Here is a 27969-nt window from a genome sequence, read left to right on the forward strand (position 1 = left end):
CCCAAAGTTCTACTTTCAAAGCAAAAATACGGAATTCAGAAAATAACTATCACAACTCTTGCAGAAGCTACATTTTCTGCTTCCACCCATTCTTGAAACCCTAACATTCTTAAAAATAAGACAGCCAGTCCCCAGCAGAAAAAAACCATTCCTAACCACTAATGTGTAATTACGGAAATGAAAGTCTAAGAGGTATGATCCAAGCGGTTTTCTTCCTCTCCTCTTGCAAGTGATGACCTCCCCTTGGTGCAGGGAGGTCCCAAGGTATCTTCTTAGCCTTGAGGGTGGCAACCTAACCAGACGACTGGATGTACAACTGAGGAAGAGGAGGAAAGAAAACGTGAAACTGGTGGAAATCACTCAATCTCAGTTATCTTCAGCAGCTGGAGACTCTGTTTGGTTAGGGAATCTTCTCAACCTGTTGGCAGCTGCGACCACATGGAAGTGCTTCTGTAAAAGAAAGAAATGTGATGAAAAAACAAGATTCTTGCAAGTTTCCTACGAGCTTGGATTGTATCTTCACCAGAACATTCAACATTCGTACAGATTTTTGAGATTCTCCACCAGAATAGAATAGCATAGAATAGAATAGAATACAATACGATACAATACATTACAATACAATACAATAGCAGAGTTGGAAGGGACCTTGGAGGTCTTCTAGTCCAACCCCCTGCCTAGGCAGGAAACCCTATACTGTTTTCAGACAAATGGCTATCCAACATCTTCTTAAAGACTTCCAGTGTTGGGGCATTCACAATTTCTGGAGGCAAGTTGTTCCACTGATTAATTGTTCTCACTGTCAGGAAATTCCGCCTTAGTTCTAAGTTGCTTTTCTCCTTGATTAGTTTCCACCCATTGCTTCTTGTCCTGCCCTCAGGTGCTTTGGAGAATAGTTTGACTCCCTCTTCTTTGTGGCAGCCCCTGAGATATTGGAACACTGCTATCATGTCTCCCCTAGTCCTTCTTTTCATTAAACTAGACCTACCCAGTTCCTGCAACCGTTCTTCATATTTTTTAGCCTCCAGTCCCCTAATCCTCTTTGTTGCTCTTTGTACTCTTTCTAGAATCTCAACATCTTTTCTACATCGTGGTGACCAAAACTGGATGCCGTATTCCAAGCATGGCCTTACCAAGGCATTATAAAGTGGTATCAACACTTCACGGGATCTTGATTCTATCCCTCTGTTTTTACATGCTTCACACTACCTAGGACTTTAGACCAGCTGTCTAGTCATCATGTTCAGTATCTATGGAGATCCTCAGTCATCCAGGTCATGGTTGTCCCAAAGGTGCTTTTTCAAGAGTCAACTGGACTTTCTGGATTTTTCTTTGAAGATGTTTCACTTCTCATCCAAGAAGCTTTTTCAGAGCTGAAGAATGGATGAGAAGCAAAACGTCTTCGAAGAAAAACCAGAAAGTCTAGTTGACTCTTGGAAAAAAAGCACCTTTGGGACAATCATGTTTAATATATATCTTCCGCTAGATCAAGTCATCTGTTGCTTAAAACTAGCTTGCTGGTAGATAAAACAGTTCGGATATACAAAGCATTGATGTAATTAAGAGAAAAAGAGGCATAATTGTGTCCACGTCGGGCTTCTCTACAGAGATATTGTCACGAATGACGGTAAACACACATGTTCCAGGATAATGTTGCTGGATCCAAGTCCATCCAGCATGGAGATGAATAGTTGTCTGCTACATCAATTCATCTCCGCCGCCTGCCTTTTATCCCCAGAGCGTGGGTGGGGCTTCACTAGCAGCGTTGGCTTTTCCTTCCCAAGGACTGGCCCATGGATTTCCACTGCCCTCCTCTCCTCTGCCTTCTGTACATCACTGCATCAGGCACTGGATTCAGCTGTTCCTCCTCTTCCTCATCAGCCACCTCCAGTCATGGGCGCTGTTGACTCTCCATATGAGGGCTGAAGGATGGCCCAGTCTCCACCTCTATCTGTCTCTCTCTATCTGTCTCTCTCTCTCTCTGTCTCTCTCTCTCTCTTTTCTCTCTCCTCTCCCTCTCTCTCTCCCTCTCAGCTCCATTCCCTCTTCCCTCTCTTTCTCCCCTCTCTCCTCTCTCTCTCTCCCCTCTCTCTTCTCTCCTCTCTCCTCTCCTCTCTACTCTCTCCCCCCTCTCTCCTCTCTCTCTCTTCTCTCTACTCTCCTCTCTCTCTTCTCTCTCTTCCCTCTCTCCCCTCTCTTCCCTCTCTCCCCCCTCACTCTCCCCTCTCTCTCCTCTCTCTCTCTCCTCTCTCTCCCCTCTCTCCCCCCCCTCTCTCTCCCAGCTCCATTCCCTCTTCCCTCTTGGAGGTCTAAGGTTGCCTTGACGCCGCCTCCTCCCCTGATTTGGCTGCTGGAGAGGCCAACAGGCCACAACAGCAATATGGAGCTCAGAAAAAAAGGGGAGCAGTGTGGCATTTACCTTCCACTTCTTCTGGGCCACGTATCTCTGTAGAAGCATCTGAGACTTCAAGCGAACTTTTGATCTCTTCGCCTTGGCAGACAGGTTGGTCAGCCACTCGTGTTTCAAGCAGTTGGCTGCACTTATTCTGCCACTGGGATATCAGGATGAGAGAAAGGGAGAAAAAAAGCATTTGTGAAGGGACAGGTTGCAGTGCAGAGCATGCCGGTAGACCTACAGGTAGTCTTCGGCTTAACGACGGTCCATTTAGCGACCAAAGTTATAATGGCATGGGGGGGAAAAAAGTGGGCTTGTGGCTGTTTCTCACACGATTGGTGCAGCCCAGACCTGGTGTTCTGCCGGTTCGTCCAAACCGATAGCGGAAATTGCAGGTGGCCCCGCCCACCCGACTCTACGGCATCCAATTGAGGCCAGGTTTTTTTTAAGGCAGAGCGCATGCGCGGACTCACATGCACTCACATTTGCGAACCCGTAGGGAAGTGAGTACCACCCCTGGTGCAGCCTCCCTGTGGTCATGTGATTGACATTCAGACCCTTGGCAACTGGCATGTATTTATGACTGTTGTGGTGTCCCAGATTGCACGACTTTTGTGAATCTTCCGGCAAGCAAAGTCAACGGGGAAGCCAAGTTCAATCAACCATGATACTAACGTAACAATTGCGAATACACTGACTAACTGCGGCGAGAAAGGTTGTAAAACGGGGCAAAACTCACTTAACAACTGTCTTGCTTAGACCCAGAAAATGTTGGGCCCAATTATGATCCTAAGCTGAGGACTTCCTGTATAGGCATTTACGTTAGTCTGATCCGTACATCTTAAGCCACAATATATAGAATAAGCATGATGGATTGGGTGCAGGCAACTCAATTCATTCCACAACAAGGCAGGATATCCGTGTAGGGGAGAGACCTGGGAAGGCCTGGAATGAGAGCTGGGATAAGACCCCAGAGCAAGTTAACACCTTTTTTCCTTTATTAGAAGTCTGGAAACAAAGTCTTTGGCCTCTTCCGAAACCTGCTCAAATGCTTCTCCATCAAAATCCCAGTTGCAGTTGATTATGTAATTCATGGTCTCTGCGTCAGTCTCCCCAAGGAAAGGCGACAAGCCACTGACCCTAAGAAGAGAAATGAGATATTGCTTGGAGATGCTTGAGGTGTTGCGCATAATCCACAGTTTGGAGGACAAAGCTCCAACTGTTTGGGAAAAGGGCTAAAATGTGTTGTGGCCAGCAGAGCAGGCAGTAGAATCAGACAGTGAGGAGGTTGGGGAGGAGCATGGATCAGTCCTGGAGGCTGGGGAGGGCTCGGACAAGGGCTCTGCATCGGAGGCAGAGACGGAGCCGAGGCCATCTGCCAGTTCTCAGCTGCCTTCAGAGCTAGACAGCAGTGAGGCAGAAGAACATCTGGAGCCTGTTCCCAGTGTGTGCATGCGCAGAGCTGCCAGAAGAAAAGAATAGCTCAGAAATCAGGGTTGACTTGGCAGTAAAGTCACAGGTGATGCCAGCCACATGACCACGGAGACGTCTTCGGACAGCGCTGGCTCTTCAGCTTTGAAACGGAGATGAGCACCGCCCCCTATGACATCTCCGTGGTCATGTGGCCAGTATGACTAAACGCTGAAGGCGCACGGAACACTTACCTTCCCACCAAAGGGGGTTCCTATTTTTCTATTTGCATTTTTTACGTGCTTTCGAACTGCTAGGTCGGCAGAAGCTGGGAGAAGTAAGAGGAGCTCACTCTGTTACATGGCGCTAGGGATTCGGACCGCCAAACTGCTGACCTTTCTGATCAACCAGCTCAGTGTCTTAGCCACTGAGCTATCGCGCCCACTATGTCATAAAGGGAACCAAAACAACAACTACTTGAAAGGTCCAGCCATCTCTTGCAAGTCTGGCCCTCTCCAATGTTCTATCCTAGTCTTCCCTATGGCGCAGTTGTTGAGAATGGCCCCCTTTCGTTCCTTTAAAAAAAAAAAAAAGCAGGGTTTACTCACAGCATGTACGCTATGATGCCTACGCTCCACATGTCCGTTGGGAAGGACACAAAATCATAGTTGACGACTTCGGGAGCCAAAAATTCGGGCGTGCCAAAATTGACTTTCAGTTTCTCACGAGGCTTGTACCTTTAGCAAAGATGAGAAAGGAAGACAGACAGTTGGTGAGCGCAGAGAGGCGGGGATAGGCAAATGAGTTTATAGTGATAGAGGAATTGGGGGGCAAAGATATTGTGATCACTCACTTTCTAGCAAGAAGGCCTTTTTTTAATTTTTATTTTATCAATTTCATATATGATCTCATAACTGTTATTAATAATATGTATTTATAACAATTTTTTCCCTACAGTTGACAATATACTTGAAGATTGCTTTCTTACCATCCCATAGATCCATCTTATCTTACAACGGTCCTACTTCTTCTTTCCTCCCTCCCTCTTTCCTTCCCTCGTTTCTTCTCTCCTGCTCTCTTTCCTTCCCTCCTTCTTTCCCTCTCTCCTTCCCCCTTCCCTCCTTCCCTCCTTTCTTCTCTCCTTCTCTCCTTCCTTTCCCCCTTCCTTTCCTCCTTCCTTCCCCCCTTCCTTCTCTCCTATATTCCCTCCTTCCTTCCCTCCTTCCTTCCCTCCTTTCTTCTCTCCTTCTCTCCTTCCTTCCCTCCTAGCAAGAAGGCCTTTTGAGTGAAAGCTCGGTCACCATGGCGACGGGGTGGCATTTTAGTGAACTTCCAGGCGAGATCACCAAATATTTGCCGTCTACAAGGGAGGAGATGCCGAAGGAATAAAGAAAACATCAACAAAGCGTAAAGAGGAGCGGGGGAGACTTACCTCCTTGCGAGTCCGAAATCAATTATTTTGATCTGGTTCCCACTGTAGCTCACACAGAGGATATTCTCGGGCTACAAAAGAAGACAGCGGACAAGCTTAAAGCTTAATCTTTAGAGTCCTTTTCCAGAATTCATGTATACGGGTAGTAGATTCCAGGGGTGGGATTCAAAAATTTTAGCAACTGGTTGTCTGCTCGGTTGTTTAGTGGGCATGGCCTACTCGGCCTCCTGCACCAGGAGGGAGGGCCATTTCCGCCCTCCCCAGGTTCCAGCGGCTTTCCTTGAGCCTCCAGGAGAGCAAAAACGGCCTCCCCTGGTTCCAGAGGCCCTCCAGAGGCCAAAAATGGGCCCATTTCCGGAATTCCGGAACTTCCGAGGGGCCCATTTTTTTGCCTTCCCAGAGCCTCCATACAGGCCCTGCACTTAACAGGCATTCAAAACAGGCTGCATGGAGATTCCTGGGAGGGGAGGGGTCGGATGGGCGGGGCCAGCCAGTCCTTGCACCTAACCGGTTCGGCGAACGAGATGTAAATTTAGCATCCGCTTTGCCCGAACCAATCCGAATCGGTTGAATCCCCGCCCCCTAGTAGGTTCCAAACTTACCTTCAGATCAAGATGGAGGATGTACTGTTGATGCAGGTAGTAGATTCCTTCGCAAATTTGTTTGGTAAATAAGATAGCATCCAACTCGGTAAGATTGTAGTTTTCATCTACGATCCGCTCAAAGAGTTCCCCACCATCGACACTGGTGGAACAAGACAAGGACAGTTATTACGGAGGTGGGACAACTACGTATCTCCCCTCTCTCCGCCAACCCCCCCCCCAAAAAAAAACCCTTGGAAGTGGCAACCCTTTCCACACCCCATGTCATACATAGGCACTGACGTTTGATTTTTAATTGTGATAGAAGGAGGACCTCCATCCATGCATGTTGCAGCATCCCCATGGTCACATGATGAAAATCGGATGCTTGGCAACTGGCATGTACTTATGACGGTTGAAGTGTGCTGGGGTCATCACGTCATCCCCTTTGCCACCTTCTGACAAGCAAAGTTCACGGGGAAGCCAGATTCCCTGAACAAATGTGTTACTAATTGAACAACTGCAGTTATCCGCTTATCAACTCTAGCAAGAAAGGACCTAAAAATGGGCGAAAAATTAACATCCGTCCCACTTTGCAACAGAAATTTGGGGCTACGTTGTAGTCATAAGTCAAGGACCCATCTGCGTTAGAGGTCCAAAACCTTCCAAATGTGTCTGTTTGCTCTTTTTTTTAAAAAAAAAATGGCTTTTAAAAATCATCATACGTATATAATCTTTTTTTTCCAATTTAAATACTTTTTTATTTTCCATTTTCATAACATACAATCACATGTATACTATTACATAGCCAATATCCTATTGTATTAAGTAGTAATTAGATCAGTTCCTCTTGTCATCAACGCCCAGAAAGATAAAAACCCATTATTAGCTCTTCTGCTCTCCATACACCTCTTTCTTCTGCCTCTCTCCTACCTCCTTTCTTCCCTCCATCATCCTTTTCTACTCTACTTCCCCTTCCTTTTTCCTTCTCTCTCTTCATTCCACTCCTCCTTATCCTCCTTATCCTCCTCATCTTCCCCCCTTACCCTCTCTCCTATCCCTCTCTTCCCATCTTTCTTCTCTCCTCTGTTTCCCACTCTTCCTCTCATTGGTGTATTTCAGCTTGTGAGCAAACTCCATTCTATGTTGATGGTATTTATACTTGCATATCAATATACTTAACATATCTTAGTTTTAAAGAAAAAATAAGAGAAGACAGTATACATGTGCAATCATATTACATTAAAATCTAACACCTGTCATCAAGCCTAATATTCATCCCTCCCTCCCTCCCCCCCTCCCCCCCAGCCCCCCTCCCCAGCCTTCCCTCCCCCGACTTCCCAGAACCCATACACGGTATAAATCTTTATTGGAAAAAAGAATAAAAAATTGATAACATCTTTACATTGAACTTAGCTCCTCCTTGCTAGGCTAACTTTAAACAATTTATATCATTCCTGATCTTAATCATAAGCTATCTGGAATTTCTTACTCCCATATTTATTTTGTATATAATCGATCCATTTTTTCCAGTCTCGTTTATATCTCTCGTTTGAGTGGTCCTTAAGATAGGCAGATATTTTAGCCACATACGTATACAATCTTATAATCCTGTCTCGTGTTAGGAAACGTCCCATCATCCCAGCTACTTCTACCCAAATGGTTCACGTATCCCGGTCTCTGAGAGATCTCAAAAATGCTTCAAAGGTGTTTTGCAACTCACTATTCCATAATTAAGGTGAGGTTGTTCTTGCTCTCAAAAGCGTCATAGAGTTGAATGAGATTGACGTGACTTAACTGGTTCATTATATTTATCTCATTCTTCACTTCTTCCTGAAACATGAGTAACGAAATAGGTCATTATTATTTATTTATTTATTTACAAGGTTTGTATGCCGCCCACTCTCGAGAGACTCAGGGCGGCTTACAGATAAAAAGGAAGGGGGAACATACAAAAATAAAGAAAAACAACATTAAAATTCCACAACATTCATAGCTTAGGATGGGACTGGACAAAATCAACAGCTCCAGGCCTGCCGAAACAGCCAGGTCTTGGTCGCTTTGCGGAAGGCTGGAAGGGTAGTAAGGGTCCGGATCTCCACGGGAAGATCGTTCCAGAGGGCCGGAGCAGCCACAGAGAAGGCCCTCCCCCGGGGGGTCGCCAGCCGACATTGACCGGCAGATGGAATCCGGAGGAGGCCTAATCTGTGCGATCTTATAGGTCTCTGGGAGGTGACTGGCAGGAGGCAGTCTCTCAGGTAGCCAGGTCCTAGACCATGTAGGGCTTTAAAAGTAATGACTAGCACCTTGAAACATGTCCAGAGACCAATGGGAAGCCAGTGCAGCTCGCGGAGGATAGGTGTAACGTGGGTGTACCTAGGTACGCCCATTATCGCTCGCGTGGCTGCATTCTGGACTAACTGAAGTCTTCGAACACTCTTCAAGGGCAGCCCCATGTAGAGTGCAATACAGCATGTATTAGCAATACAGAGAGCAGGAAAGTAGACATACGTGCTCCTAATCCAACACCTTAACCCCATGAGGGCGAACGTGTGGCACGCATGACACAGGAATGCGAGCCGTCGCCCAGCTCAGATCCACCACGCATGTGCATGCGCCTCTCGCTAGCCAGCTAATTTTCGGGTCTCTGCCACACATGCAGGAAACATGCACGCATGCATGGGGGACCATGTGCATGTGAGGGGGGGTGAGAGGAAGCGCGGAAGGCACACCTGTGGCCCAATTTTGTTCCCAGGAGACTTCAGGGAAGCCTCCTAGGCTCAAATCGGGGTGCGGGTGGGTCGCACACATACACGGGGGGAGTGCGAGGTGGTCGTGCGCATACGCAGGGAAAGAGGGCAGGAGAGGGGTCATGCGTGCAGGGCGCATCGCATTGTGGGTGTTTCGGCACGTGAGGAGAAAAAGGTTAGCCACCAGAGCCTTAACCCGTGGACTACTACAAGATGGTTTTTATATCTAGCTACGTCCTTATGGAAGATCTTGCTTTACAGAGAAAACACTGACCAGGGTGAATAAAAATCAATGATTTAAATTTTTTTAAAATAATTTTAAAAAGAAATTTAAAAAATTGGATTGTTTTGAGATTGAGATTGAGATTTATTATATTTATATGCCGCCCTTCTCCCAAGGACTCAGGTTTGATTTTAGTTAAAAAAAATTTAAATTTTTATCAAATTTGTTTTAATAAAATGCTTTTGGAGTAAAAAAAAATCTATCTTAAGAGTTTTCTATTTAAGATACGTTAATAATTTAGTTTATTCAGCACGAAATTGAGCTTAGTTAGAGAGCATGAGGCTGTGTATTCTGCAAGATTTTCATTTTTGGTAAACTCATTTGATGAATCCAAGCTCTGTAAACTGAGATTACATGCACTGCGTTGATGCATTCCCACAATTTCACGGCAGAGATGACAGTCAGTCTTTAAAAATTATGATTTAAATCGAGTCGAAATAATAGAATAGAATAGAATAGAATAGAATAGAATAGAATAAGCCAGCCTGGCCTGAACAAAACAAAACAAAACAAATTATTGATTACTGTTAATTTTAATTTTAATTCTCTTTTTTTAAAAAGTGTCATTGTCAATTTTAATTGGGTTTAGGATATCCTGTTTAATTTCTTCTGAACTTTTGTATTATATGTTTCTTTTTAACGTTGTACGCCGCCCTGAGTCCTTGGGAGAAGGGCAGCATATAAATCGAATAAACCTAAACCTAAACTGAATAGAATAGAATAGAATAGAAAAGTTGGAAGGAACCTTTGAGGTCTTCTAGTCCAACTGCCTGCTTAGGCAGAAAACTCTACACCACCTCAGACAAATGGTTATCCAACTTCTTCTTATAAGCGTCCAGTGTTGGAGCATTCACAACCTCTGGAGGCAAGTTGTTCCATTGAATAATTGTTCTGATATGATTTAAATCAAGCCTGTCTACCAGTGATATTAAATCATGATTTAAATCATCACTTAAATTGACTTGATTTAAATCAATGCGACCCGAACACTGACTGAAATAAAGCGATCTCTTAATCTGGTCTTTTGCTTGCTTTATGTTTTAATATTTTTAAGAGGCCCTCCTTACCCTTTCTTTTGCTAATTTCACTTTGATGATCTTGGCGGCCAGGCAGAGTCCCGTGGACTTTTCGGTACACTTGTGAACTTGACCAAAACGGCCCCTGTTGAAAGATGGAGAACACACAAAGCGATGAAACCCACAAGGAAAACAACTTGGGGAGGGCGGGGAAGGGGGGGGACAACACACAGCCGACGCCTCCAGAGACCAACTATTCTTATCGTCAATTAAAAATAACCTAGTACAAAGGGAACAGAATCAAGAGGTCAGGAGTCTAAAGCTCTTCTTTCTCCCAGCTTAGGAAGGATTAAGCCTGATCTTTCCAGACAGTTGTTTAGTGCTTATGTTAAAAATCTTACTCCCCGGTCATATTCTTTCATTGTGGAGCAAAATATGACAACCTGGAGGCGGCCTGTAATTGTATATGCTTTGCCAGTTGTATTTGAGCTATGAATAACCCCCCAAAAAGGGAATAATATTTTTTTTATTAATTTTCTATCAGTTACACTAAAGGTAAAGGTTCCCCTCACACATATGTGCTAGACGTCCCCGACTCTAGGGGGCAGTGCTCATCTCCGTTTCAAAGCCGAAGATCCAGCGCTGTCCGAAGACGTCTCCGTGGTCATGTGGCCGGCATGACTAAACTCCGAAGACACACAGAACGCTGTTACCTTCCCACCAAAGGTGGCTCTTATTTTTCTACTTGCATTTTTACGTGCTTTCGGACTGCTAGGCTGGCAGGAGCTGGGTCAAGTAATGGGAGCTCACTCCGTTATGCAGTGATTCGAACCGCCGAACTGCCGACCCTTCTGATCGACAAGCTTAGCGTCTTAGCCACTGAGCCACTGTGTGCCCCTGTTACTATCATTACGTATATCTAAATTGACTCAGACAATTCACTGTTTATTAGGCACTTATATATGTTAAACAAAAATGTATAAATAAAATTATTATTTTTTTAAAAGATATCCCCGAATATAGCCCCAATAAGAAATATTAAGAGAGGGGGTAGGAGTAGGGGAGAGGTAAGGGAAGAAGGAAGGGGAAGGAGAGGAGGAAGGAAGGAAGTAGAGAAGGAAGGGAGGGAGAAAAGAAAGGGAAAATAAGGTGGTGTTACAACAGGCGCCAGGGATGGTAAACAAAGCAACCCAAACTGTATATTATAACCTTTTAAATGGAATAACAAAAGTATAAGAAAGGCAAAGAAAAAGAATAACCATGTAAATGTATATCTATAATTGTATGCAAGAGAATAAACGATAATAAAGCATAATATGAGTAACAATATTTTTTTTATAAATAGCTAAGTATAAATAAATATAGAATAGCACATAAAAATGGATAACGAATAAGGGGACCATGAATGCAAGATAGAAATGTATAGAAGGGAAAACACTAACTGTAAAGAAACGGATACAGAACTGCTGTATGTTATACGATGGAACCTCTTGTTCCTATGTTGTTTTAAGTCATGTGTTTGTTTTTGTTGATGTGTTGATGTGTTTAAAAAAAAAAATTAAAAAAAAAAAAAGAAATATTAAGGCCACAAATGTATACAAGTGGCTACTTTCCTAAGGTCAAAAAATGAAAAGCCAGTAGTGGCAATCCTTTTTTTTTTTTTTTTTAAACAAGGAAGTGTGTTGTGAGATTGCCAAAGAGAAATTTGTGACGTTAATCTTCCATCCATTAGAAGCAAACTATGGCAGTGCAGATGGCATCTCTCTCTTCTCTGGGCTACCCAAGAAAGTGTCATGAGATCAAAGCAAGTTTGCCTCCTGAACTTTCCTTCCAGCATCAGGTTTCTACCAACCTTCCAGTACACATTGCCGAAGTTGTTTTGCCAAGGAGGTTTCAACACACAGCAAGATCCCTTGGGGTGTGGAATGGACAACTGCAGAGGCTTCATCCTAATCTCTACAACTTCATGCCTTCAGAATAAGCAAGACTTTCGCCCAACCAATATGGGCCAAGTTGGTGCAAGATGCATAGTTTAGTGGTTGGAAAAGAGATTTTTCAGATTTGGCACAATGCCTTAAGGCGCTTACACTAACAAAAAGAAAAGTTGGATTTGCTATGCAATAGCCCCTGTTAAGCCCTGTTTAGCAAATTTAAGTAGCCTATGTTGAGCTTTAACTAGGTTTAGCAACTTACAATTGCTAGAACTTTCACTGGCCTGGTTGAGTATGTTATTTACGCACTTCCTTTGAAATAATTCTTATATTCAATACAATACAATACAATACAATACAATACAATACAATACAATACAATACAATACAATACAATACAATACAATACAATACAATACAATACAATACAATAGCAGAATTGGAAGGGACCTTGAAGGTCTTCTAGTCCAACCCCCTGCCTAGGCAGGAAACCCTATACCATTTCAGGCAAATGGCTATCCAACATCTTCTTAAAGACTTCCAGTGTTGGGGCATTCACAGCTTCTGGAGGCAAGTTGTTCCACTGATTAATTGTTCTAACTGTCAGGAAATTTCTCTTCAGTTCTAAGTTGCTTTTCTCCTTGATTAGTTTCCACCCAGTGCTTCTTGTTCTACCCTCAGGTGCCTTGGAAAATAGTTTGACTCCCTCTTCTTTGTGGCAACCCCTGAGATATTGGAAGACTGCTATCATGTCTCCCCTGGTCCTTCTTTTCATTAAACTAGACCTACCCAGTTCCTGCAACCATTCTTCATATGTTTTAGTCTCCACTCCCCTAATCATCTTTGTTGCTCTTCTCTGCACTCTTTCTAGAGTCTCCACATCTTTTCTACATTCTGATGACCAAAACTGAATGCAGGATTCCAAGTGTGGCCTTACCAAGGCATTATAAAGTGGTATTAACACTTCACATGATCTTGATTCTATGAACATGGGTGCTGTGATTGTCATTGAACTAGCTAAAGCAGTGGGTCTTAACTTTCCTAATGCCACAACCCTTTAATACAGTTCCTCATGTTGTGATGACCCCCAACCATAAAATTATTTTGTTTGAAAATATATGTTTTTCAATGGTCTTAGGTGACCCCTGTAAAAGGGTCATTCGACCCCCCAAAGGGGTCCCAACCCATAGGTTGAGAACCACTGAGCTAAAGGTAAAAGGTAAATGTTCACCTCACACATATGTGCTAGTCGTTCCTGACTCTAGGGGGCGGTGCTCATCTCCATTTCAAAGCCAAAGAGCCAGCGCTGTCCAAAGATGTCTCCATGGTTATGTGGCTGGCATGACTCAACACTGAAGGTGCACGGAACACTGTTACCTTCCCACCAAAGGTGGTCCCTATTTTTCTACTTGCATTTTTTAATGTGCTTTCGAACTGCTAAGTTGGCAGAAGCTGGGACAAGTAACAGGAGCTCACTCCGTTACATGGAGCTAGGGATTCGAACTGCTGAACTGCCAACCTTTCTGATTGACAAGCTCAGCCTCTTAGCCACTGAGTTACCACGTCCCTGTACCAAGTCCATTGAACTAGCTAACCAAGAGCAAAAACAGTCCCTGCAAACTAACAGTGTGAGGACAACATTGAATTTGTGACGGTCTCACAGCAGACTTTAAAAATAAACCACCTCTTCCAAATAGCACTCATATTTATACAACTGGAGGATTAAGAAATTATTTCCAAGGTAATTTCTTCACGATCACGCTGTACTGAAACTCACCCTCCCAGGACTTCATCGTGGCTTACAGTGTACAAAGCGGTTAACTCGGTTTGTTTGATGCTCACAATGCGATGCTCGAAAGGAGCTGGAGGAGGAGGACTGTCATCTGAGGAAGAAACAGAGGAACATAGCTTTGATGTTTCTTGCAACAGACAGTTGAACATCACTTTGACATCTTTCATCAGCCTCTTTCACTAGCACTGATGATGTTACCTAGTTTGGGTAATGAAACATCTGCAAGGAAATGAGCAAGCTCAGAGGACACCAAGGACCCCTCATTTCAACCCTGAGCTACAAATAGTCTCTTTTATTGGTGCTCCTTCCTTCCTTCCTTCCTTCCTTCCTTCCTTCCTTCCTTCCTTCCTTCCTTCCTTCCTGTCTTTCTCCAGATGAAGTAAGTAGATCAGAGACTATCCACAGCTCAAGATGTTTCCAATGATGTAGGTAGAAGGGAAGAAAATGATAGGCATAACTCTTTGGAGACTCATGCAAAATTATAACCATATGGTGCTTTTATCTTTCATTTTGCAAATGTTGATAGCTTATTATTAATCAAACTATTTCAGGCACTGGAAGAGGTACAGAAAGTTCTGAGTATTTCATTTACATAGACAATTGGTCTCAAACATCACAAGAAGTTGTGATTTTTAAAAACAACAACAACAACAACAACTAGTTATTTGAATATTTGAAAACTCGGTTCACTTATAACAAAGATGCTATAAATAATAAATTTACAGTTCTCATTTGCAGATATGTCCTTCGCATTAAACTAAACCATCGTACTACACTAAACCAAAATACAACCACATCATTATTTAATGCAAAGCTGTTGTTGTTGTTGTTGTTGTTGTTGTTGTTGTTCTTCTTCTTCTTCTTCTTCTTCTTCTTCTTCTTCTTCTTCTTCTTCTTCTTCTTCTTCTTCTTCTTCTTCTTCTTCTTCTTCTTCTTCTTCAGGACCCAGATTGTTGGGGGCAATATGCTGACTCTCTGTAAACCGCTTAGAGAGGCCTGAAAGGCCTATGAAGCGGTATATAAGTCTACTGCTATTGCTATTGCTATTGCTATTGCTATTCTTTCCTCTCCCTCTCCTCTTTCTCCTTCCTTTCCCCTCTCTTTCTCCTTCTCCTCCTCCTCCTCCTTCTTCTTCATCTTGCGCCAACGTCCAATGACGGATATAGCACAAGAAGAAGAAGAACTTTGCATTAAATAATAACGTGGCTTTATTTTGGTTTAGTTATATTGTGCAAACATGGCAAGGGGGTTAGAAAACAAACTAAATAACCCCCAGTTAACTATAATAATAATAAAGATATGTTAGACAGAGGAAATGTTAGATGTCCTACTAATTGACTTTTTTTTCTTAGAATATGTTATAAAGATATAAAGATATGGCAGATTGACTGGAACTGGGGGAAGGGGAAAAAATGCTAGCAGGTGGCTGTGTTCTTGAAATCTTAACTAAATGAAAATGGTGGTATGGTGATAGTAAAATATATAAATTTTTAACATATATAATTTAAACTGAATGGAATATATGTGATTGTGGACAGAACGCATGAAATGTACTTGTGACCAATGGATACGCTTTCTACAAGATGTAATGAAAGATGATGCTTTTCTTTTTGTGTTTTTTCTGTAATAAAACTAATAAAAAAAATTATATTAAAAAAAGAAAACAAACTAGGGCTTACTATATATAAATTCAAGCCTCACATCAAGGAGATAATTTTCTAAACTAGCTTTTGCCTCAGTGTGCTTTTCTTTTCCATTTTCTGGAGGACATTCAGCCATACTTTATCATGGTCTTCTCCAAACACAACTTCACCCATTCACCAGCTGTGATGATCTCCTCTGCAACTTAACCTACCATCAAATCATAGGAGCTGGAGAGGGCTCTATAGGCCACGGGTCCCCAACCTTGGCAACTCAGCAGCTGATTGAGGAACCCTGGGAGTTGAAGTTCATAGGTCTTAAAGTTGCCAAGGTGGGAGACCCCTGCTCTGGGTCATATGGTCCGCTCCTGTTCTGTATGCAAGATTTTGGATTTGTAAGCAGATGCACCCCAAGAGAGAATGTGCAACTGATCCAAAAACGGCTACTTACCAATGACCATCTCTTCTGCTTTGGTGGCTCCTACGAATGGAGTGACCTCTGAAACTTTCTCTGCTCCCTGTCTGGATCTGCTTTCTCGTCTCACTAAAGAAACTCTCCGTGATTCCACAGTTTCTGGTTTGACGTCTTTGATGGTCTTTGCCATCTCCTTGGGACTTTTTCCTGAAGCTCCCAGGTCTTCACCAAAGTCTTTTGGGGTGGAACCTGGACACAAGAGGGTCTTGCATTGACTTTCTCCTTTGTCTTCAGCCTTGGGAAGTGGTGCTGGTGAAGGAGGACCTGAGAGTTTAGGAATCTGCTCGCTCCTCTTATTGGGAGAATGGATTCCTTTCAGTTCTTCTGGCGGCTCAGTCCTGCTGTCCTTTGAGGGCTCCTTGGCTTTAGGAGGTTCCTGCAGCTGCTTACTTCCTTCACCTGTTGGCTGCAGAGAGAATGGAGCCAACCCACCAGCATGTCTACCTGCAGAGCTACCAACACTTCCTTCTTTGTTTCTCAAAGTCTTGTCTGGAGCATCATTCATCTGTGCAATGACTGAAGGCCTGCAAAGAAATCAAGTTTAGATCTTTCCTTCTGGCTTTTGAATTTAATTTAATCAAGATTTTTACCCAGTTGCTTCAGGAAGGCATGGGCTCAGGAAGAGCTTTTCTTCAATTGGTAGGCTTCAAAAGTGTCACGCGTCACCCCCATTCTCTAAACTGCCCAAGGCTAGTTAAGTGATTATATGGGATTTATGTTCCAACATCTGGAGTATACTGGGAGTGGTGCGGTGGCCTAGAGGTGGAGCTCTCGCCTCACAATCAGGAGGCTGTGAGCTTGATTCTAGGTAGAGGTAGATATTTCTCTCTCTGGGCACAATGAGAATATATCTGCTATATAACTAAATTATTAAATATAACTCTGCACTGGCAACACGAAAGGCATCCAGCCACTCAGGATCCATTCAGTTGCCCAGGATTATGGGGTCATTAAAAGGAGATGATGATCTGGAGTACACCTGGTTGAGGAAGACCAACAGAGATGATATAGTGAAAGCTGTCTTGCATGTCTCCCAGATGTGCTCATGGATATGGACATGATGACAAAATAGCCCCATGATCCCTTTCATCCTACACTGAGTACTCTAACTACAGCAGCTCTACAGTCCCTTAAGCCAGGGGTGTCCAACCATGGCCACTCTGGACTTCAACTCCCAGAATTCCCCAGCCAGGAAGCTGAAAAACCAGTGAGTGGAGACATAAACAAATATGGGCGATGCCCTCTTTTCTTTTTGCCACTTCTTCTTCACCAAGGAGCAGACCAATGGGAGGAAACTGCTTCACAATCACTAAAGATCCAAAGTAATCTCTAATGTATAAATATTGAAATCAGAGCTGTTGCAAATTGTTAGAATCTCTCTTCTGTGAACCTTGCTATACTTCCTAGGAAAAGAATATTAAGCAGACTTAACTGGATGGGGTGTTTCATAGTACCTAAGGCTATTTAATTCTGTATTCTCTTCCCTTTGGAGAAGAAAACATTACAATATTTGTAAAATAGAGATGGGCTTTTGCAAGACATTCAGTTCATTTTCTAGGTTCTACCATACCCCAAGACCTAAAATGGACACCTGTTGTGGCCCGGCAGGAGCCGTTGGAGCTGCCACCATACTCCGACAGCAAGGGGCCCTATGAGTCGGCCCTAGAGGATGTGGAGGACCCTGGACAGGGTTCTGACTCCAAGCAGGGCGCAGAGAGGCAGGTTGGCCACCAGGTGGTGCCTGAGCCTTGGATCAGTGAAGAGGAGACAAGAGAGAGTGATCCAGAAACCAACAATGAGTTGTTCCAGGATGCACGCCGTCGAAGGGCTACTCTCATCAAGAACAACTATGTAATTACAGGAGCTGATGTAATTACGCTCAGCTGATGGTCATTAAGCTCCTCTCCAGACTATAAAAGAGACTGCTTGTGCCATGCCCTTCTTGCAGAAGTCAACGCTTGGACTAAAGAGAAACGAACTTGGCAGGCTGGATTGCTGCCAGAGTTTGTTTGAATTGCTGCCAAGGTTTGTCGGACTTGCTGCCAAAGTCCTTATCTGTTTGTTTATTTGGCTTTCAGCCACCGAGATTCTGGTCTTGTTATTAAAGGACATTCTCATTAAGCGTGTCTTGGCTTTCGTTACTGGATGGAGGAGGGGGGGGGTCAGAACAGACACCTAACATCAAAAACGTCATCAAAAGATCACAACAAAGAATGTTCTTTCTGCGCCGACTCAGAAAGCTCAAAATGCCCAAAGAGCTGCTGATTCAGTTTTACAGAGGAATCATTGAGTCTGTCATCTGCACCTCCATAACTGCCTGGTTTAGTTCTGCAACCCAACAAGTCAGACACCTATCTAGCTTTAAACCAGCTTTCCTTCAAAGGAAAATTATCCATGAAGGTTGCACATCTGTAGGCAGTGGACCAACTAATGCTGGCCATGCCAGAGTACCCATATAACCTACTGTTGCTGTCAGTTTGCCAGAAATATCATGGTGGGGATTCTGGAAAGCATGAAGCTGGGTGAGATCACCTCTGTTCTATTGCCATCTTCTTCCCCAGAATCCAAGAGCAGAACATCAGGAACTACCAATTACCTTGTCCTTATAACTTCGCTGCCAGACTTTGAGGTAGAAGACACATCTTCCCCAGCAGGTGCGTTGAGTCCACTTTTTTCTCCTCCCTTCCATTGTGGAGTCATCTGTTTCTGGGGAAAGTTGTCTTGATCCATACTTTGGGTCTCTGTCGGGTTGCTGCCGCTCGAGCAGAAAGGACCGTCCTTCTGGACAATGTCCCTGATCGCAGTTTCTTTTTCTCTGGGGCGATCCTTGGAGCCGTTCGCCCATCCCAAAGGCTCTGTGGGTTCAATCTGGGCCATCTTCTCTGCAGCACATGGTCTGAAGCCCTCCTCGGAAAGGACTGCGCTGGACAAGTTTACCTTTTCACGTGTTCCGTTTTGCTCATCCAATTGGGCTCCCGGTTTGTTTTCTACAAAAAAAATATATTTTCAAAGGAATAAGATAAAAAGCTGGAGGACATTCATGGAGTCCACATTGCAAAAACAACTGCAAGAGCAACAAAGATGATCAGGGGACTGGAGGCTTAAATGCATGAAGAACGGTTGCAGGAACTGGGTAGGTCTACTTTAATGAAAAGAAGGACTAGGGGAGACATGATAGCAATGTTCCAATATCTCAGGAGTTGCCACAAAGAAGAGGGAGTCAAGCTATTCTTCAAAGCACCTGAGGGCAGGACAAGAAGCAACGGGTGGAAACTAATCAAGGAGAGAAGCAACTTAGAACTAAGGAGAAATTTTCCTGACAGAACAATGAATCAATAAGGCACACTGTAATTGGTTATTGCTTACTCTGCGAATAGAACATGGGTTTAGAATGTGGAGAGTTTTGTGAACTCAAATACATACAATTCGTGATCCGACAAATGTGCGCACGACAAAAGTGCGCCGTCATACACACGCCCACAACAACGCACTGACAAAACCGCACCCACAAAAACGCGATTTCAGTTAAGGTAAGGGTTAGGTTCAGGGTTAGGTTTAGGGTTAGGTTCAGGGTTAGGTTCAGGGTTAGGTTCAGGGTTAGGTTTAGGGTTAGGTTTAGGGTTAAGTTTAGGGTTAGGTTTAGGTTTAGGTTTAGGGTTAGGGTTAAGTTTAGGGTTAGGTTCAGGGTTAGGATTAGGATTAGGTTTAGGGTTAGGGTTAGGGTTAGGGTTAGGGTTAGGGTTAGGGTTAGGGTTAGGGTTAGGGTTAGGTTCAGGGTTAGGTTAGGGTTAGGTTAAGTTTAGGGTTAGGTTCAGGGTTAGGTTCAGAACTCGCAGTTATTACTTGTTTATTGAAGGCGCGCTTTTGTCGGCACGCTGTTGTCAGTGTGCTTCTTCGCTCATTCTTCGGCGCGATTTAGAACTCATGGTTTTCTCACCACAGTTTCATCAGCACACTTTTGTCGAGCGCGCATTTGTCAGTGAACCCATACAGTTTACAATTTTATGAAACAGTTTTAAATCAAAGATAGGCAACCTGGAGCTTTCCAGATGATTGGACATCAACGTCCATAATCCCCAACTAGGAGGGTCTCAATAAGAAATTAGGATGTTGGTAATCTGAAGCATTTGGAGGTCAGCAGGTTGCCTTCTCTGGCCTTAAACAGTCCTGTTAATTTATTACCACGCATTAAAGATTCTGACCCAACATTATTCAACAGAAAGTATTTGTAAATACCTTGCAGAGAATTCTTGCTTTCTGTCTGTATTCCTTTCTTGGGAGGGGCATGCTTTCCTTTCGAACCCTTGTCTTCTGGCTTATCTTTAGTCTAGAAAAGTTTGGAAAAAAAACCAAATCCATAAGGTCAATTATACCCATTGCTTGCAGAAAAGAAAAGACACTTATTGTGGTGTCAATGTAGACAGCACAGGGAATCAGGAACCGAGGTGGTGCAGTGGTTAGAGTGCAGCACTGCAGACTACTTCAGCTGACTGCAGTTCTGCAGTTCGGCTGTTCAAATCTCACCGGCTCAAGGTTGACTCAGCCTTCCATCCTTCCGAGGTGGGTAAAATGAGGAACCGGATTGTGGGGGCGATATGCTGACTCTGTAAACCGCTTAGAGAGGGCTGAAAGCCCTATGAAGTGATATATAAGTCTAACTGCTATTGCTATTGCTATAGTCTACAGGCAGAAGCCAACATCTTCCTCACCTTAACTCATCCAAACGTTTGTCCTTCAATGTCACCACCATCACTCTTCTTACTAGCTGCCCAAGTGGACTTTTAAAGTCAAGTTGCTCTAACACCCAGATCTCCCACATTCTAATTTCAGCCTGGCACACTCCTCTGCCAGCTCTCTCTGTGACATTTGCATTTGACGTCATTCGCATGTTCAAGAATAATTTATCAGTTGGGGTTGGGGGGGGGGGAAGGTATCAGCAATCTGATCACAACAGCTAACACGGTAAAAGAAACAGGTGGAACCTCAGTTTACCCACTGTTCAGTATAGGTAACTCTTAGGCTGTTAAATTACTTAGGTGCCTTTGATGATTTGTTATACGATATCTTCCCTGCCCAACAAAGCCAACTCCGGTGGATCAGAAGGAAAGATAACAAATGATCAATTCACTTTTTGCTCAGAAATCTTGAAAGCCCTCTTAGTTGGCAACATAGCAATTGCACTTAGACTTATATACCACTTCATAGTGAGGCAGGAGGGGGTACACAGGTAAACCCACCAGTGGCTGGCCAGGTTAGGTGGTCTTAATAGAATGGACCTTATAAATTTATATTAGCTTGACATTTCACCTTAGTGCACTTGACTTGACTTCTAACTTCTACCTTCCTGACTTCTTGACTTCTAACTTCCTCATAAGTATTACAAATATTACGGGGACATGTCGCAAGCTACTGCACAAGGATGGCACAAGGAAGTAATGTGGGTGTAGAATAGCCAAATGACAGAATAATGTGGGCATTATCTCAGCACTTTTTCTATCCTGTTTTTATGACTTTTAGGATTCACTTCTGCATTGTATTTTTCCAAAATGTAGTTCCCTGTCCTAAACAGGGGGCTTGGACAATCAATTTGTATACGCCTATTGTAACGCCTACTGATTTACGAAGTTTGATTAAAAGGTATAAAATCACTGCCCAGGGCGTAGCCCAGGCAGTTCAGTTTTGATGTGCGAACACTCTGAACTCTTGATGCATCAATAAACCTGTTTCTCTCGCCTTCGTGGTCTCGAGTCCTGGTCTTTCGTAAGTAGATTGCTAAACCAAACCTGTTCCCGGTGTGTGCATGCTCAGAGCTGCCAGAAGAAGAGAACAACTCAGAAATCAGGGTCGGCTTGGGAGTAAAGCCACAGGTGGATGGTGAATGGCCCCTCCCATAGGAAATAAAAGAGGAGCGAAAGGGGAGGGAGCTTTTGCAGGAAACAATTCCTTCATCCGTTCATTTCAGGAGTGTGAAGATCTGTCCGTGAATCTCAGAGACTCTCTGCCCAGTCTTTCCTTGCAACAGCACCTCATTTGGAAAATATTTACATGGCAGCTTTCCAAGCTAGATAAGGTCTGTGGTCATAACGTCACCTTTGAAAGACTGTTTACCAGGCCTTTGTGGAATGTGAACGAGATGAATTCACATTCATTTAGTAAAAAGGGGTTTTGCCGGGACCAGGAATCTTCTTCGTGCTTTTTGGGGAAGCCTAGGTCAGAAGAGTCTTGGGGTCCTTTCAGACATTCGGAGGAGAAGAGATTAAATGGGCAGGTGCTTTACTTGCTGGAATTAAAGAGCAGCGCTTGGAAATTATATCGGCCTTGGGAATGAAACGAAAATTCTAGAACCTGCTAAGAGCATGTCGTCTATTAGCTGCTATGTACCCCACTCTTGTTTCACATTATCTGTTTTCTTCTTGCATGTATATGATGATGATGACAAGTTGGCAGCCTGTTTAAAGAGTCCCTCCCCGGCAGCCTTCCTGCCGTCACAAAACCATTTAAAATTCTTCCCTTGAGAGGCTGTTGATAACCAAGCATCTTAAGAATTGGCATCAGCTGAATAGCTGAGATTCGTCGAGAGGAGGGGAAAGTTGGGATTTTGTTCTGGGTTTTCCGATGGTGCAAGAAACAGCTTATAAAGTGATTCTTTTCGAAGGAAGGGGGGGGAACCCGAATGGGGGATTGAAGCAAGGTTAAACTCTGACCCAATAAAAACAGAGGGTTATTGTCAAATGCAAAATGTACACATGTTGGCCAACGACGCATATACTGGCTGTGCTTAAAATTGGCCGGCAGTCAGGATGTTAAAAATAGGACTTTCACGACAATGATACAAAGCATACATCACTCACCAGCGTGCCTTTCAAAGCAGAGACAACTCAAGTCAAATTCTTTTGCTTGTGCCAAGAGAGTCCTCTGGCCATTTCAAGAAAAAAGAAATAGCAGATCAAAATTGTTTTTACGATTAATAGCAAAATCATTAGTCTTACAGGCTACCCACTCACCCACCCCAAAAAAGTCCTGCATTTTCCTCACCAGGATTCTTTTAGTGAGATTTAACATGAATTTACATTCCCTATGAGGACGCAAAGTTTTGCCCTACTTTTTCTAAATTCGCACAAATGAAGGCTGGGAGTTGTGATCCAACATGTTTTTACAGATTACAGATTAACAGAGTTGGAAGGGACTTGGTAGCTCATCTAATCCAACGCACACACACCCCCAGCCCAAGCAGGGGACCCTACATCTTTTCTGACAGATGGCAGTCCAATCTCTTCTTGAAAGCTTCCAGTGATGAAGCTCCCACAACTTCCGAAGGCAACTTCTGTTCCATCACTTGATTGCTCTCACTGTCAGAAAGTTCCTCCTTATTTCCAGGTTGAATCTCTCCTTGGTCAGTTTCCATCCATTATTCCTTCTCTGGCCTTCAGGTGCTTTGGAAAATAGCTTGACCCCCCCTCCTCTCTGTGGCAGCCCCTCAAATATAGGAAGACGGCTATCATATCTCCCCTGGTCCTTCTCTTCACTAGACTAGCCATGCCCAGTTCCTGCAACCGTTCATCATATGTTTTAGTCTCCGATCCCCTAAGTTTAGGAAAGCTATCTCAAAGGTGCTTTTCCAAAAGGAAACTGTTGATGTTGATGTTGATTTTATTTATATGCCGCACTTTTCCCCCGAAGGGGACTCAGGGCGGCTCACAACTCAACCAGAGAAGGGGGATACAAACAAGAATTTAAATGACATAAAAATATATATGCATAATTAAAACACAACAGTCATACCAATTCGAGGCGGGGGCAACAGTTCTTTAGCCCCAGGCCTGTCGGAACAGCCAGGTTTTAAGGGCTTTGCGGAAGGCCTGGAGGGTGGTGAGGGTTCGAATCTCCACGGGGAGTTCGTTCCAGAGGGTCGGAGCAGCCACAGAGAAGGCTCTCCTCCGGGTAGTCGCCAGTCGACACTGGCCGGCGGATGGAATTCGGAGGAGGCCTAATCTGTGGGATCTAATCGGTCTAGTGGAGGTAACTGAGCTGTGGAGGGGGGGGTGGTCCCTGAAGAGGAAGAAGAAAATGTTTTACTTCTCATCCAAGAAGCATCACTCTTTTAAAAGAAGGCAAAGACAAAGAAGAAAGCAAAACCTTTTCTTCTTCTCCCTCAAGGGAAAAAAAACACACACACAGTCCAGCTGCCTTTTGGGAAAGCACTTATGAGACAACCATGACCTGGATGATTGAGAATCACCACAGACATTTTTAGGAGAGCTACTCTCTCATGGGGTTGAATGTGTATAAAGCTCACTGTTGTGCGCACACAAAACCTGTGTTGTTTTCCTCAGGGAGATGCAATTAACTTTTCATTCACCAACTTGTCACATCAGGAGGAATTTACAACAATACGTTTTGCCGCACAGTGTGTTCTAACCACCCAAGTTAAAATAGCTATGATTAAAGGTAAAGGTTCCCCTTGTACACATGTGCTAGTCGTTTCCGACTCTAGGGGGCGGTGCTCGTCTCTGTTTCAAAGGCGAAGAGCCAGCGCTGTCCGAAGACGTGTCTCTGTGGTCACGTGGCTGGCATGACTAAATGCCAAAGGCACATAGAACGCTGTTCCCTTCCCACCAAAGGTGGTTCCTATTTTTCTACTTGCATTTTTATGTGCTTTTGAACTGCTAGGTTGGCAGAAGCTGGGACAAGTAACGGGAGCTCACTCCGTTACACAGCACTAGGGATTCGAACTTCCAACCTTTCTGATCAACAAGCTCAGCGTCTCAGCCACTGAGCCACCGCGTCCCTATATTATATTTTATTATAATATAATAAGCTATGATTAGCAACCTCCAATATCAGCAGTGGCACCTGGTTCTGCCCCAGCTGTTATCTTGGCACAGTTTATCTAGTGCCCCACATTCCCACCCACCCCATCCCTCTTACTTGCCAGCTAGTCGAGGTGGCACAGTGGTTAAATGCAGCACTGCAGGCTACTTCAGCTGACTGCAGTTCTGTAGTTCGGCTGTTCAAATCTCACCGGCTCAGGGTTGACTCAGCCTTCCATCCTTCTGAGGTGGGTAAAATGAGGAACCGGATTGTGGGGGCGATATGCTGACTCTGTAAACCGCTTAGAGAGGGCTGAAAGCCCTATGAAGTGATATATAAGTCTAACTGCTATTGCTATTGCTATAGTCTACAGGCAGAAGCCAACATCTTCCTCACCTTAACTCATCCAAACGTTTGTCCTTCAATGTCACCACCATCACTCTTCTTACTAGCTGCCCAAGTGGACTTTTAAAGTCAAGTTGCTCTAACACCCAGATCTCCCACATTCTAATTTCAGCCTGGCACACTCCTCTGCCAGCTCTCTCTGTGACATTTGCATTTGACGTCATTCGCATGTTCAAGAATAATTTATCAGTTGGGGTTGGGGGGGGGGGAAGGTATCAGCAATCTGATCACAACAGCTAACACGGTAAAAGAAACAGGTGGAACCTCAGTTTACCCACTGTTCAGTATAGGTAACTCTTAGGCTGTTAAATTACTTAGGTGCCTTTGATGATTTGTTATACGATATCTTCCCTGCCCAACAAAGCCAACTCCGGTGGATCAGAAGGAAAGATAACAAATGATCAATTCACTTTTTGCTCAGAAATCTTGAAAGCCCTCTTAGTTGGCAACATAGCAATTGCACTTAGACTTATATACCACTTCATAGTGAGGCAGGAGGGGGTACACAGGTAAACCCACCAGTGGCTGGCCAGGTTAGGTGGTCTTAATAGAATGGACCTTATAAATTTATATTAGCTTGACATTTCACCTTAGTGCACTTGACTTGACTTCTAACTTCTACCTTCCTGACTTCTTGACTTCTAACTTCCTCATAAGTATTACAAATATTACGGGGACATGTCGCAAGCTACTGCACAAGGATGGCACAAGGAAGTAATGTGGGTGTAGAATAGCCAAATGACAGAATAATGTGGGCATTATCTCAGCACTTTTTCTATCCTGTTTTTATGACTTTTAGGATTCACTTCTGCATTGTATTTTTCCAAAATGTAGTTCCCTGTCCTAAACAGGGGGCTTGGACAATCAATTTGTATACGCCTATTGTAACGCCTACTGATTTACGAAGTTTGATTAAAAGGTATAAAATCACTGCCCAGGACGTAGCCCAGGCAGTTCAGTTTTGATGTGCGAACACTCTGAACTCTTGATGCATCAATAAACCTGTTTCTCTCGCCTTCGTGGTCTCGAGTCCTGGTCTTTCGTAAGTAGATTGCTAAACCAAACCTCAATCTGCTGCCACAATAGTGCTTTACTGCTCTCTTTAAGTGGTTTAGAGAGTCAACCTCCTGCCCCCAACAATTTAGGTCCTCGTCTTACCAACCTCAGAAGGATGAAGGATGAGTCAACCTTGAGTCATATCAGGATTGAACTCCTAGATGTGAGCAGAGCTAGCCTGCAATACTGTATTCTAACCACTGTGCCACCATGGATGGATGGATGAATGGATGGATGGATAGAAAGAAGGAAGGAAGGAAGGAAGGAAGGAGGGAAGGAAGGAATAGCAATAGCTCTTTTCTGCACTCTTTCTAGAGCATAAACACCTTTTTTACATCGTGGCGACCAAAACTGGATGCAGTATTCCAAGTGTGGCCTTACCAAGGCCTTATAAAGTGGTGTTAACACTTCACGTGATCTTGATTGCTCAGAACATGAGAGTAAACTGACAGCATGCGATTCGGAAGAATATAAAACCTCGGCCAAAGTTGCCTCTTTCAAAAGAGAAAAACGCGAACCCGAAACGCAGCTTCTGTACGAAAGGGAATCACAGACGCAGTACAGAGACTCAGCCATCACATTGCGCACACGTAGACATAACAAAGCATTGTTTAGAAATTAACCATCGAAGAAGGAATATTGCGTGTTTTCACAATTCACCACAATAAACAACAAGGCTGTGAAGGATTACTTAACCATTTTTTAAATGGTTAAAAAAAATTCTCTGTTTCATACAGTTTGTAACCTCAAGCTTCATTTGGTAAGAACTCTTAGAAATATGAACCGCGTACATTGATCTATATGCTAAGATTTCCTTTGCTTTTTAAACATATCACATCGCATGAGTCACTCCTAGGATCAGTTTGAGGTGGAGCACATAAAGCTACAAATGGTTGCGAGATCCAAACCCCAAAACTTTAACATTAGACAGTTTACCATGGACCTCACCCCATTCCTAAGAGATCCGTCAAGGGGGCATGCATAAGCACATACCAATGTGCCTACTGTCCCTGTCCTAATATTTCCTTGTATTCGTTTCCATTTCATGTATTCAAAATCATGTTTATACTTACATATGTTGTCTAATATCTAATGCTTGATGAAATAAATAAATTAAAAATAAAAATAAAAGGGAAATATACAAAGAAAATTAAGTACATATTAACACATCTGCTAACTGCAGCTAGAATAGCATTTGCCCAATGCTGGAAACAAAATAATACCCCTTCGGATGAATTAGTGATAAAAAAAAACTTTGGATTGTGCAGAGATGGACAAATGAACACTGAAATTAAAAGATAAAGAAGAGTCGGAATATTATGAAATTTGGAACAATTGGTACAAATGGCTGCAAAACAAGAATAAAATTAATTAAGTCAAAAAACAATATATATATATATGTGTGTGTGTGTGTGTTTATAAAAATCTAATAGATAGATAGATAGATAGATAGATAGATAGATAGATGATAGATAGACAGACAGAGAGACAGAGACAGAGAGGCAGAGAGAGAACTGTGTATGAAGTGTGTAAATATAGAAGCGATATATTATAAACATGTAAGGTTGTTGTAGAAGGGAAAAATCTGCTATAAAGAAAAATAAAAATGAACCATTCAAGCATGGAAGGAAAACCAAGGCAGGTGAAATCTTGACCCTCATCGCTCAAGATGATTCCGCCCTTCTACTAAAAAAGATGATTCTAATGAAACCACGGCGGAGAATAACTTCCTTGAAGTACCGCCCGAAAACTTAAATCAAGAGAGACATTTCCTTACCGCAAATTTCTTGATGTAATCGGAGACGCAAGATCCCCCCATGCTCAAAGCAAGGGACTTATGCAATGAAGAACTATGGTAAAGGGTGCCCATTTTTCTTTCTTTTTGCTGTCCCCGCACACTTGTTGGGCAGACCCCCAAGGACGGCCCACAGCTTTTGACTCAGTAGAGGGGAATGGAAGCCTGGCTCAATCTTGCTGGAATGGGCTGCCTCC

At 43.5% G+C, this 27969-nt stretch overlaps 1 protein-coding gene across 1 annotated transcript; it reads right to left on the reverse strand.

The window, feature by feature from the left end:
• Positions 1-366: 366 nt before the first annotated feature.
• Positions 367-27969, reverse strand: MYLK3 (myosin light chain kinase 3). Its single transcript, XM_032231134.1, has 13 exons — positions 27755-27969; positions 19942-20032; positions 18302-18692; positions 15682-16229; positions 13576-13681; positions 9919-10012; positions 7542-7651; positions 5840-5981; positions 5238-5308; positions 4414-4542; positions 3383-3535; positions 2420-2552; positions 367-450 (listed from the first exon to the last, which is right to left on the reverse strand). Exons 1-13 carry the CDS (start codon positions 27845-27847, stop codon positions 367-369), a joined length of 2145 nt encoding a protein of 714 aa, XP_032087025.1. The 5' UTR covers positions 27848-27969.

This window comes from Thamnophis elegans, chromosome 14 (genome assembly GCF_009769535.1).
Source record: "Thamnophis elegans isolate rThaEle1 chromosome 14, rThaEle1.pri, whole genome shotgun sequence".
Taxonomy (NCBI): domain Eukaryota; kingdom Metazoa; phylum Chordata; class Lepidosauria; order Squamata; family Colubridae; genus Thamnophis; species Thamnophis elegans.

Coding starts and splice junctions, on each gene's coding strand:
- MYLK3 (XM_032231134.1), bottom strand. CDS start 27,847: ATGGGCACCCTTTACCATAGTTCTTCATTGCATAAGTCCCTTGCTTTG. Junction 13,682..15,681: donor AGCAGAAGAGATGGTCATTG/GTAAGTAGCCGT, acceptor TTTCTTCCTCAG/ATGACAGTCCTCCTCCTCCA. Junction 2,553..3,382: donor CTTCTAATAAAGGAAAAAAG/GTGTTAACTTGC, acceptor CTGATATCCCAG/TGGCAGAATAAGTGCAGCCA.